We start from the raw sequence: 13,033 nt of genomic DNA on the forward strand, positions 1-13,033 counted from the left end.
GTGAAATTTGTCAGATTTTGAAGAAATATAAACTTGGGTATCGTCGGCATAACAGTGGAAACTTATTCCACGATTCCTGATAATATCTCCCAGGGGAAGCATATACAAGGAGAAAAGCAGAGGCCCTAAAACTGATCCCTGTGGCACTCCATACTTTTGTTTGGTTTGACAATTCCTCATTTACATAGACAAAGTGGTAGTGGCCTGCTATATAGGACCTAAACCATGCTAGTGCAAGTTCACAAATGCCAACATAATTCTCTAGCCTATTCAAGAGAATGTCGTGATCTATCATGTTGAAGGCAGTACTAAGATCTAAGAGCACTAGAAGTGAAATGCAGCCGCGATCAGATGATAAGAGCAAGTCATTTGTAACTCTGATAAGTGCAGTCTCTGTACTGTGATGGGGCCTAAATCCTGACTGAAATTGTTCATATATACTGTACTATTTCTCTGTAGAATTGAACATAGTTGGGAGGACACTACCTTTTCTAGTATTTTCGACATAAACGGGAGATTTAAAATCTGTCTATAATTAGCCAGTTCTCCAGGATCAAGTTGTGGCTTCTTAATAAGCGGTTTGATAACTGCCATTTTAAAGTTTCTTGGGACATGTCCTAAAGATAGCGAGGAGTTAATAATATTAAGAAGAGGTTCTGAGATTACAGGGAATACCTCTTTTAAGAGCTTTGTTGGTATTGGATCTAACATACATGTTGTGGCTTTTGATGTTTCGATAAGTTTTGTTAGCTCTTCATGACCTGTGACAGCGAAGGATTGAAGTTGCACGTGAGGAAAATTATGAGACACTGTTTTCTGAGGTACTGTGACAGATTGCATATTTCCAATTTTATTTCAGATTATTAAAATTCATGAAGTCATTACTATTGTGCTGCGACGGCCAATTTAGCCACAGTACTGAATAAACACCTATGATTGTTATGGTTATTTTCTATGTGTTTGCTAAAATATGCTGATCTAGGGGCCTGGGTAGCTCAGTGGTAAAAGACGCTGGCTACCACCCCTGGAGTTCGCTAGTTCGAATCCCAGGGCGTGCTGAGTGACTCCAGCCAGGTCTCCTAAGCAACCAAATTGGCCCGGTTGCTAGGGAGGGTAGAGTCACATGGGGTCTTGTCCTTGTGGTCGCTAAAATGTGGTTCGTTCTCGGTGGGGCGCGTGGTGAGTTGAGCACAGATGCTGCGGTGGATGGTGTGATGGCGCTATGTCTCCGTGGCAATGCGCTCAACAAGCCACACGATAAGATGCACGGGTTGATGGTCTCAGATGTGGAGGCAACTGGGATTCGTTCTCCGCCACCTGGATTGAGGCGAATCACTACGTGACCACGAGGACTTATAAAAAGCGCACTGGGAATTGGGCATTCCAAATTGGGTGAAAAAGGGGAAAAATCACCCCCCCCCCAAAAATGCTGATCTGGCAGCTTTTAGTGCCTGTCTGTAACTACTGCCATGCACCGCGAAATACCTCTAATTTTGTATCCTTCCACTTGCGCTCCATTTTCCGAGCTGCTCTCTTGAGAGCATGAGTGTGATCACTGTACCATGGTGCAGGGCTTTTTTTCTTTAATTTTCTTTAATCGAAGGGGGGCGACACTATCAAGAGTGCTAGAGAAGACTGTATTAATATTTTCTGTAACTACAAGATCTGATAAAAAATTAGCAAATTCACCAAGGAAATCAGAATATGACCCAGGTGATCTATGTATATACTGTAGCAAGGGCAAAAGACGACAGAGTTTTTTTATTTATATCTGACGGTGTCACATTAAACATTATTAGTTCAAAAGACTTAAACTTATATCCTGTTGTCTGAGTAACACCAAAAACTTCACTGTAAATTGTAGCAACACCTCCTCGACCCTTCAGACGAGGCTCGTGTTTATAACAATAACCTGGGGGAGTAGATTCATTTAAACTAATATACTCATCCGGTTTAAGCCATGTTTCGGTCAAACAGATCACATCCAAATTATGATCTGTAATAATTTCATTTACAATTAGTGCTTTGGTAGAAAGAGATCTTATGATGATGATGATGATGTTTATCTTCATTTTTTTTTTTTTTTCAAGTTTGACCTTAATCAGATTTTTTCTAAATGATTTAGTGAAAGTTTTGTGTTTGGTAGTTCGAGGAATAGACACAGTCTATATATAATATCTAAGTGATACAGTTTCTATGTGTTGTAGTTTATGTGACCTGTGTGACATCTCAAGGCAGCTAGCAGACGTTCGGATTAACCAGTTTGTCTGCTTCCTGACCTGGGCCCCAGTTAGTCAAATACTGTCATTATTAAGACTATGAGCCAAATTACTAGAGAGGAGAGTGGCACCTTCCCTGGAGGGATGGAGGCAGTCTCTCTTTAGCAGGTCAGGTCTACCCCAAAAACTCGTCCAATTGTCTATAAATCCTATGCTATTCTCCAGACACCACTCAGACATCCATCCATTCAGTGACACTAATCTACTATAAACCTTGTCACTATGATGAGCAGGGAGGGGGCCCGAGCATATTACAGTGTCTGACATAATTTTTGCAAGTTCACACACCTCTTTAACATTATCTCTAGTGATCTCCGACTGGCGAAGCCAAACATCATTAGTGCCGACATGAATAACAATTTTAGAAAATCTACGTTTAGCAATAGCCAGCACTTGTAAATTTGATCTGATGTCAGATGCTCGAGCCCTTGAAATGCATTTAACAATAGTGGCTGGAGTCTCTATTTCCATGTTCCTTACAATAGAATCACCAATTATTAGGGCTCTTTCAACATGATTCTCAGTGGGTGCATCACTGAGTGGGGAAAATCGATTGGAAACCCTAACAGGAACGGGAGTGGTGTCGCTTTGCTGAGCAAGTATGCTGCTGAGACGTCACCCAAACACCCTGCTGCAGGGGCTCTAGAGCCGGAACCAAAGTGTGTGTGTTGCTCGCTGTACTACCCGCATCTGAAACTGTATATACCGGCTTCTCTTTCTCACTGACCTCCACTAGCGTTCGGAAGCGTGTCTCTAAATCATTAACCTTCTCCGTCAGCCTGACTAGTTCATTACATTTATCACATGTGAATCCCTCACTTCTGATGGAAGAAGCTATAGTAAACATGTGGCATGCAATGCAGAAAGAAATAACATAAGCGGATGCCATGACTTACTGCAATTGTTTGTTGTTGTTGGTTGTTGGTTGTTCCTGAGCAGTGAGGGTTTGAGATCGATGTGAATCCCTCACGCAATTGTTGGTTACAAACACAGACTCGAGCTAGGTGCCAGCAGCAACAGGTAAAATACACACAGATGAAACATTTGAAAAGCAGAAAAACCCGAAACACGCAGTAAAATGACAAAGGATAAAAACGATGAACGAATGAAAATAAGAATAAGCAATGCTAAGCAGGCTAGCAGGCTACAAACACTCGTGCAAATGAGAGTTTTGATTATACGTATAGAATTGGCAGGTAACGATATACAAATTTCACGATACGATACAATATGATACAAGCACCCACAAATGTTTGCTCAGTCTTATTCAAGGATTCAACATAAATGTCTTTTAAATAATAAATGCCACAAAAGTGTCTGACATTGGCAACAAAAAGCAGATCTATAGCACTGCATTTATGTTGTTTGATTTTGTGAGAAAAACTAATATGAACTCACAATTTTCATGTTTTTCTTGAAAAAATAAGTTTGTCTACACTCTAGTTATTTATATTTGTATAGCACTTTTCACAATACACATAGTTTCAAAGCAGCTTTATAGAAAATCATACCTTGTTGTCTGAAGACTCTGTGAACAAGCTGAAGTGACTGTAGCAAGGAAAAAACTCCTTTCAATGATATTTAGTGGTGAAAAAAAAAATCGAGAGGAACCTGACCTCTGGTTTTACGATATTCTGGTTTTATGATATATGTACATAATCCAATATTATTTAGTGGTTTCAGTAAAAATCAATTTTATTTATTTATTTATTTATTTTTTTTGCCCTCTTCCCCGTTTCACTTTGCATGTAAACTTTACTGCTGTTATTACCGGCTTATAATACGTGCGCAAGTGATGTTCTCAAAGCTGTTTACATTTCGAAGTCAAAAGCTGATAATTATAAGTCTCATGTAATCATGGATTTCTTGCATTGTCGTTTTTTTTTTAATAAGCTGTTTTTTGACAGTTATGACAACTTATGAGCGTCACTCAGTGTCAGCTGGGAAAGGCGGCTGTTAAACTAAGCTATTTCTGCCTCACATACCCACCAATTTGCGCAGTGATGTCGGCGTAAATAAAATGACATGTTTGATGTACTGCAGCACCAGGAATTGAAACCGTTGTTTGGCACATTCGACAAGCTGTACCGCTACAGTACAATCTACTTGACATTTGCCATCGATCTTCTCGCCTATGTACTGTAAGTGTGTAGCTCTGTTTTCTTGTGAGCGTGGGGAGGAGACTGTTCCGCAGCTCTCAATATTGTGCTGCTTGTTTTTAATTACACTATAATGTGTTTGTTTATGTATCGTATGATACATATCTTATTGTATAGTGAGCGTCATATCATACGATACAATATGATATGATTTTTTTTTACACCCCTAGTATAGAAACATTATATTTGAAGTTTAATGCAAAACATTCAAATATATACAGTATATAAGTAGTGTGAGAGTGCAGGGAGACCAATTCTGAGACCATTTGACACTCTGTGAACCTTTCTCTTCAACATCATGGGTATTGAAGTTCTTTACCAGAAATCCTGCTGTTAAACACTTTTTTTTTTTTAAATAAAGTTGAAACAACATGGAGTGATGGCTTCAATATGAGCATATACCATCGATTTACTTAAGATCTCACAGTATGTCCGTCTTTAAAAGTTTATAAGTTATCGTTAAAAAATCAGTTTCGCTATGGGTAAAAAAATTATGGGATTTTTACTTCCGGAATCTTAACACGTCATCTTAGCATTACATGTTGTAGAAGTATGCCACTTTTTCAATGACTCTGTCCAATTATGGAGAAAGGAAGAAAATGAACTAGTATCAGCTGTGAAAGATAAATATGTAAAAGTCATGAAGAGATGCTACTTGCAAGTCCTCAGAGAGTATGTTAGAAGAGATCCGTGTGTGAGAGTGTATACTAAACCTCTCAAACATACTGTCAAACCACATACTCGTAAATTTATGTTTGGCTTCATAGGAGCACACTTTTCAAACAAGGTATCTTCTCTTTTTACATTTTGCAGTATATTTAAGTGATATTGTGAGTCATGTCATTGTATTCTGTTGAGAAGCGTATCATAGATAGAGTAATTGCGCCACCATGTGGTAATATATGATATAACTGACTTTTTTACCAGATTGATAGACATATGTATATACTGTAGAAATATATTTATAAATAGATTGAGAGACATATAAAATCACTTCTGAACAAATGGACATTCAGAAACCAAAAGATCCATTAACAATTAGTCCATTTGATATGCTTTATATATGTTTATAGTGCTGAGTTTTAACAGTTGTGCTTGAGATGAACAGTTTAATATATTCAGATGCAATCAATGTGTTGGATGTTTGTTATGTGTAAACGCTGAAATTTTGTTTTATAATGTTCTCCCAATTGAGTTTTCTGAATTTGAGAAGGTGCATGATGTTAGCCAATTAGAACAGTGGCCGTTTACGTTTAAGTTTTAAGGAGGCACTTAGGCCAAAACTGAGCGTTTCAGACAGAGGGCCAAAAACAGGGTGGAAAATGATCACATTTGGTGCAAAAAAAACTTTCATAACATTATCAGTGGTCCTCAGGGAAGATAATAAAATTATAAAAAATTGCACTTCATGACCTCTTTAAGAAAAGCCTTAGTGACAATACAGTACATAATTATGCATTTTCTTAATTTAAGGTTTTTCTTGCAACCGGGCCCTGGTTTCTTCACACATAGAATAAAGGACATAGATTTCCTTTATCCTCCAGCAATCTCAGATTAGAAACACCATGATTATGATCTAGTTTGATCTTTGATAAACTGAATGAGAAAGGATGATGAATTGTAAATTTGTGCTTTTGTGTGTGTGTCGAGGTGGATGGAATCCTGTGTTTAGCAGACATCTTAACTGATGGCACGTGTACGGAGGCAACACGAGCAGAGGCTGCAGCAGTGATGGCTCAGATCACGTCTCCACATCACACTTCCACACAATATCTTGCCAGCTTCCTGGAGAGCATGCAGGACATTGTCACGGCCCTCATCAGTGAGTTTTAACACTCATTAACTTGTGTTTGCAGCATCGCGCCTCTCAGCAAGCATGCGTTTGAGCTGAAAAAATAGGGTGACTTTCTATTGTGCAGAAGTTGATTACTGTAATGTATTGAGTATTCTGCAGAATCCCTTAATGGTTTATTTATGTGTGTTTGATCTCATATGTGATTGCCTCTCTCTGCAGATCTGTGTGAGAGTGCCTCCTGTGGTGAAGTGTTTCTGTTGGCTTCAGCAGCACTGGCGAACATCACATTCTTTGACAGCATGGCGTGTGAAATCCTCCTGCAACTGAACGCCATTCACATCCTGCTGGATGCCTGCAGAGACCGCCGACGAGTCGACACGCCATACTCCAAAGACCAGGTGTTGCTCTCACACAAATCTACAGCAAAAAAACATACATTGAAAAATCATTGCAAAGAACTGCACTTAAGCCAAATATACCACGTGATACACAAGCACTTTCAAAGTATATTGTATATATTATACAGTAAAATTAGGTTGAATACTAGGGGTGGGTAAAAATATAGATTTTTTGATTAGTCGCAGTCTTCCACACCCCCCTTACAGTACCCCCAGTCCTTTTAGAACCAATGGCTAACCGTTTATCAAGTGCTGAATCTTTCCAAGATGAAAAACAGTCTTGAATCATGTTAACAGTGTAACAGTCACATGAAGCCCTCTTTGCAGCCTGAGCTTTTTCCGAATGTTGAATTTTTGTTACACAAATATGCTAAAAAATTTGTGCTAAAAAAGCTAGATTCAGCGCAAAATATTAAACAGAACTCAGGTGTAATTGTTTAATTTTTTAAGTTCAGTCATGACAACTCTCTGAAAGATTTAGCATATTAATGTGGGCATGATAGGACATATTGATAGGCTATTGGTCTTTGTGAACCAGATCGTCTACACTGCTGCTGCATAGTGAGTACGGAGACTTGCTATTGCCAGAACATACACACTGGGGTGTACTTAAGTATTATTTTTTTGGGATGTGTACTTCACTCGAGTGCAATTTAAATGGCATATTTGTACTTTTACTTAATAAAATTTCCAAAGAAAAAAATAGTATTTGTACTCTTTACAATTTTATTTAAATTTGAAAAGTACTCACTTTCTTTTGTTTTACTGGACTGAAGCCGCCTTTTCACTGCATCTGACAAATGACAGATGAGAGACCAGAGGTCAGTCATTTCAAATGGAGTGTCGCACGGTGGCTGTGTGGAGTTCCGACCATCTGCAGAGGTGGAATTTCGGATCTGATTTGAGCTTTGGATACGTTGAAATATTTGTGTGACTAGACCGTATGTGACCACCCGACTGAATGTGATGTATGTATGTTTTTAAAATTATGAGCATGAAGTGAGAAACACTGACATTTTTCTTTATTCTAAACACCTGCTACTTCTACAAATTGGACAGTTATGAAGTAAAAAATTATCAGTCATGTTACAAATATATATATAAAATGTCTACATGTAATTTATTTTTCATATTTAAATCATATCTATGAATTTCTACTCCTTATTTTCTGAATTATTATTCTTGTTGTTAGGCAGTTATTAATTAGGGGTTCAAGCCCTTCGGGCTAGAAACCCTATTGTTTTTGTAAGGATTTTTATTATTATTATTAATATTATTAGGGGTTCAAGCCCGAAGGGCTAGAAACCCTATTGTTTTTGTAAGGATTATTATTATTATTATTATTATTATTATTAGGGGTTCAAGCCCGAAGGGCTAGAAACCCTATTGTTTTTGAAAGGATTTTTATTAGCGATTCAAGCCCGAAGGGCTAGAAACCCTATTATTTTTGTAAGGATTTTTATTATTAGGGGTTCAAACCTGAAGGGCTAGAAACCCTATTGGTTTTGCTCAGATTTGCTTTTATTATTATTATTATTAGGGGTTCCAGCACGAAGTTAGAAACTGATCGTGGAGCCCAAACCATCAGCGTAAACACATGAAACTTGGTCAGAAGGTAGTACACACTGTTGTTACTCAGGCACAAAGTCTCGCCCCAATCGGCCAGACAGTGGCACTATTGTGACCAAAACAAAAACGTTTAGTTAAATGGCCATAACTTTGTAACTGTTTGTCATTCAAGTGTCTTATATCAATGGAATCTGTGGCTCAAGACGAACAAAATCTCCAATTTCATTTCTGCATGACAAATTTTCCGCCATCTTGGATGTTTTGCAAAATCTACTTTTGCGAATTAGTCCTAGGCTATTAGTCCGATCGGGACCAAACCAATTCCAAATGATTCTATGGAGTGTCATTATCAAGAATTATTAAAAAAAGTTTGAACTTTCGATTCACGTTAGCTACGATACGTGAAAACACAGGAAGTAGACGTGGCCACTTTTACGTAAATGGCTATAACTCTTGAATGAAATGAGATATCTTCACTAAACTTGACATACTTATGTATGGGCTTTTGCCACTTGGTGGCGCTATAACAGGGAAAAACATGAAAATGGCTGTAACTATCGTTGGTCCGATTGACTTCAAACTTTGCATGCAGTATCTTTGTCTCAGCTGCCATCAATGTCTATGAGGATATTTGCATATGTTTAAAAACATGGCTGCCATCGGCCAGTCAGATGTCAGCAGCTATTAGACAAGGTTAACAAAGGTCGATCGGAATGAAACTTGGTGGACCTATTTAACTCTTGGCCTAAGAGGTCTGTGCAAAGTTTTAAAAAATCAGCCACTGGGTGGCGCTATTACGATTTTTGTGCATGTTAACGGTTGTATATAACACAGTGTTTTAAAAAAACACAAGTAATTCATATCATATGATAACTCTTCTCATTGTGAACAACTTTGCCTCAAGAACCAATGGTGTCCGTCAAACCGTTCGTTATATATATGAGATTACGTTAAAAACCTACTTTTGCAAACTATTTCTAGATTTTTTGCCCAATCCCAATGAAACAAGTGCCAGAAGATTCTCTGGAGTCTATTTATGAATAATTATCAAAAAAACTTTTAACTTTCGATTTTACGTGTCGACGGCATGCAAAATATAAGTAGTTGACTTAGCCACTGCTACTTAAATAGCTGTAACTCTTAAACGGAATGAGATATTGTCACAAAATTTGGCACACTTATGTAAGGGCTCATTCTGAGGACAAACCTACAAAGAAATGGGGCTTGGTGGTGCTATAACAATGACAAAATTTAAAGTGGATTTAACAACGTTACCGCTTTTCCAATTGAGTTGACATTTTGTATGCAATTTGTGCATTGTCTTTGTTGTTTAATGTTTGAGGAATGCCTAATATAGTCCAGAACATGGGCTTAAAGGTCCTATGGTGCTTGAACCCCGATAATTGCTGCTTGCAGCTACATTTATTATTATTTGTATTATTCTGCTGCAAAACTGATCGTGCAGACTAAACCGTAAGTCCTAGAGACCTTAAACTTTCAGGGCTGGTAGTACTCCAGCTTACACACAAAGTGGACACAAAGATTCATCCACATGGTGGTACTACAGTGATCAAAACAATCAAATTTGTAAAATGTCCATAACTTTTGAACCATATGTCACACACCCAAGTGTCTTATATCACTGGATTCCTTGGCTCAAGACGAACAAAATATGCTATTTCCAATTTAATTTCTGATTTTTCATAAAATATACTTTTGCGAACTAGTCCTTGGCCGTTTGACCAATCGGAACCAAACCAGTGCAGAAAAATTCATTGGAATCCCAATATCAATAATGATCAAAAACATGTTGAATTTTCAATTCAGGATGGCCATGCCCATCCAAAATGTCTGTAGTAGGCAGGGCAAATTTTACTAAAATGGCTATAACTTTTGAACGGAAATAGATATCTTCACCAAACTTGACATATTAATTTAGGGGATCATTCTGAGGACTTTGGTGGTGACTGGCCGCTTGGTTGCAGTATAATTTGAACAAACATGAAAATGGCTCTTTCTATGACACCGTTGCCCAGATTGACTTGACATTTTGTGTGTAGCCTCTTTGTCCAGCACCCCATCAATACCTAAGAGGACATTTGCATATCTAAAAAAATATGGCTGCCATCAGCCAATTAATAATAAGATGCTTTTAGACAAGGTTAGCAATGGCTGATCGAAATTAAACTTCATGGGCTTATTCGACTCGGGGTCACAGACATCTGTATGAAATGTGAAAAAAATCTGCCACCGGGAGGCACTATCACATTTTTCAAGAACAGAAATGGCTGTTTGTCTCGCAGTGTTTAACAAATACACTAGTAATTAATGTAGCTAGATAGATCTCCTCACCATGAACAACTTTGCCTCAAGAATTATTGCTGTCAATCAAATTGTTGTTTCAGTCATTTGAAAAAACTACTTTTGTGAAGTTGTCCTTGGTTTTTCGTCTGATCAAAATGAAACCAGTTTAGAAAGATTCTTTGGAGTTCCTACATCAATAATTATCAAAAACATTTTGAACTTCATGTTTTGCATGGCTATAATAGACCAATGAAATCTTGTGGGTGGAGCCTAAAACTATATGGTGGCACTATAATAATAATACAAATTCTACAAATGGCTCTAACTATGGAACCATTGGTCCGAATGTCTTGACATTTAGCATGCAGTGTGTTTGTCCAAGGTTCCAACTAGGTCTATGAGAAAATCTGCATATCTTGAAAAAACATGGTTGTCATTGACCAATCAACTTTTACCATCTATCTGAACTAGTCCTAGGCCGTTCACCTGATCGGAACCAAATCAGTGCAGAAAGGTTCTCTGGAGTCCCAATCTCAATAATTGTTAAAAAAGTTTGAACTTTCAATGCACTGTTGCAACAGTATGCCAAAACGTACAAAGTGGGGATGGCCACTTTTTCTTAAATGGTTAAAACTTTTGAACGGAATGATATATCATCAGCAAATTTAAAACACTCACGTAGGAGGTCAATCTGAGGACACTTGAAAAACATTGGGTACCTCTTCCTCTTGGTGGCACTATAACAGTCAGAAATGTAAAAATATACCATATACCATCTCTGTGCTACCTAACCTGATGTTTTTGAAAATTAAGGCACTTTATCAATGTTTTAGTTGCTAACAGACTCTCCAATTAATACTTAATATCTGTTAAAAATGTACTAAAAGGACCTTAAAGGCTTTAAACCCGCTAATTGCTGCTTGAAGCTATATTTAGGGGCCAAGCAGTGAAGCTGCTGGAACCCTACTGTAATTGTACTGATTTTCTTCTTTTTCTTTTTCTTCTTTTTTCTGCCTTAAAAGTGTCTGGGCATCAGAGACCATAAGTCATGGAGACACCAAACCTGGCAGGATAATTCCAAATCCCCCTCACTACTCAGGCGCACAAACACACACCCATCTGACCATAGGTGGCGCTATAATAAAAACTTTTACATTTTGGCTCATATCTCTGGGGCCGTAAGGGCTAGAATCGAAATTCTTTTTTAATCTGATTACTTGAGTCAAGCCCTACAATTTCATTTCAGTCTATAATTTTTTTATGCCATTTTGCATTTTTTGAAAAACCTGCTTTTTCGAACTCTTCCTAGACCGTTAGGCCGATCAGCTCATAATTTGGTATACATCATCTACAGACCCCCTTGGCAAAAATTAATCAAAAGAATGTCGATACGTGAAATCGTTCCAAAGATATTAACGATTTTGTGTAATTGATCAATATCTACTCAATGCAAACTCCAAAAGTAACCAAACTTGGTACACTTAGTCAACAGGACTTTAGAAGACGTCCGCAAATTTTCGTACAATTTCACCCCTATGGGGTGCTACAACAAGAATTTTTATATTTTGAATCATTCCAAATATATAAACAAATATGTTTTGGGCATGGCCTATAATGACTAATTAGCCTGTATCTTGTGAGCACAATTTTCAAACTTGTAAAAAAAAACATGGAAAAAGTAACATTCTGAGGTCACATGTAAAATTTCATCAATTTGGCATTTTTAAGCAGTTAGAAATATGGAATTAAACAGGCTGTTTTACTGTTTGTCCAAATGACAAGAAATGTCTTCAAAGAATACTAACATTAATATTTTGACATTCAGCCACTCCTTGTAAATCAGATAAATACATTATTAAGTTAACAGAAATACATATTAAATAAATAAACATTAAAATAAGAGTGCTTAAGATAAATACTTATGGACTTTAAAAAAATTAAACTGTAAATAGTAACTTCACATTCGTTTGAAATTGATATCGAATTATGATATCCTATGACATACAAATATGTATTTCTTTAATAAACATATGTGGCCCTCTAACTTATAAAACTGTTCCCTATCTGTCACTCACTCGACGTTGTGTCGATGTAGTTACACTAGGGGTCGCCCTTGGGAGCCCCAAAAGATCTTTGAAAAAAGGCCAATGGGAATTGGCAAGTGGAATTTGCATGCCACTCCCCCGGACATACGGATATAAAAGGAGCTGGCTCGCTACCACTCATTCAGATTTTCCCTTCGGAGCCGAGTGGTTGTGTTCAGCGAGCTGAATCCTCTGCCATTCCATTCACCTCGAAAAGCTGTTGGATTTACGGCGCATTACTGCGGCTTCTCCCCCTCTTGCAACGGTGGAGTGCAGAGAACGTCCCTGGGCGCTTCAGCAGCTAAAAGAGTATATTCTTCCTACTGAAAGAGTATATTTTCCCTTCTAAAAGAGTGGCATTAACGGAGAGCGTCTTTTTAAAGATGGCTTTCCGTTTGTGTGTATTTCCTGGTTGCGGTTGTTACCTCTCCGCTTCCGATGGCCA

The 13,033-nt window shown here is 37.8% G+C and overlaps 1 protein-coding gene across 2 annotated transcripts in view; it reads left to right on the forward strand.

Moving 5' to 3' along the window:
• The window catches only part of LOC127435879 (protein inscuteable homolog), a 182,543-nt gene that overhangs the window by 145,252 nt on the left and 24,258 nt on the right, over nucleotides 1-13,033 (forward strand). For both annotated transcript variants that reach the window (XM_051689624.1, XM_051689625.1), the window contains 2 exons: nucleotides 6,089-6,260; nucleotides 6,453-6,631. In XM_051689624.1, the coding sequence (XP_051545584.1) occupies nucleotides 6,089-6,260; nucleotides 6,453-6,631 (351 nt within the window). The remainder of the gene's footprint in view (nucleotides 1-6,088; nucleotides 6,261-6,452; nucleotides 6,632-13,033) is intronic.

Source organism: Myxocyprinus asiaticus, chromosome 46, assembly GCF_019703515.2.
Source record: "Myxocyprinus asiaticus isolate MX2 ecotype Aquarium Trade chromosome 46, UBuf_Myxa_2, whole genome shotgun sequence".
Lineage (NCBI taxonomy): Eukaryota > Metazoa > Chordata > Actinopteri > Cypriniformes > Catostomidae > Myxocyprinus > Myxocyprinus asiaticus.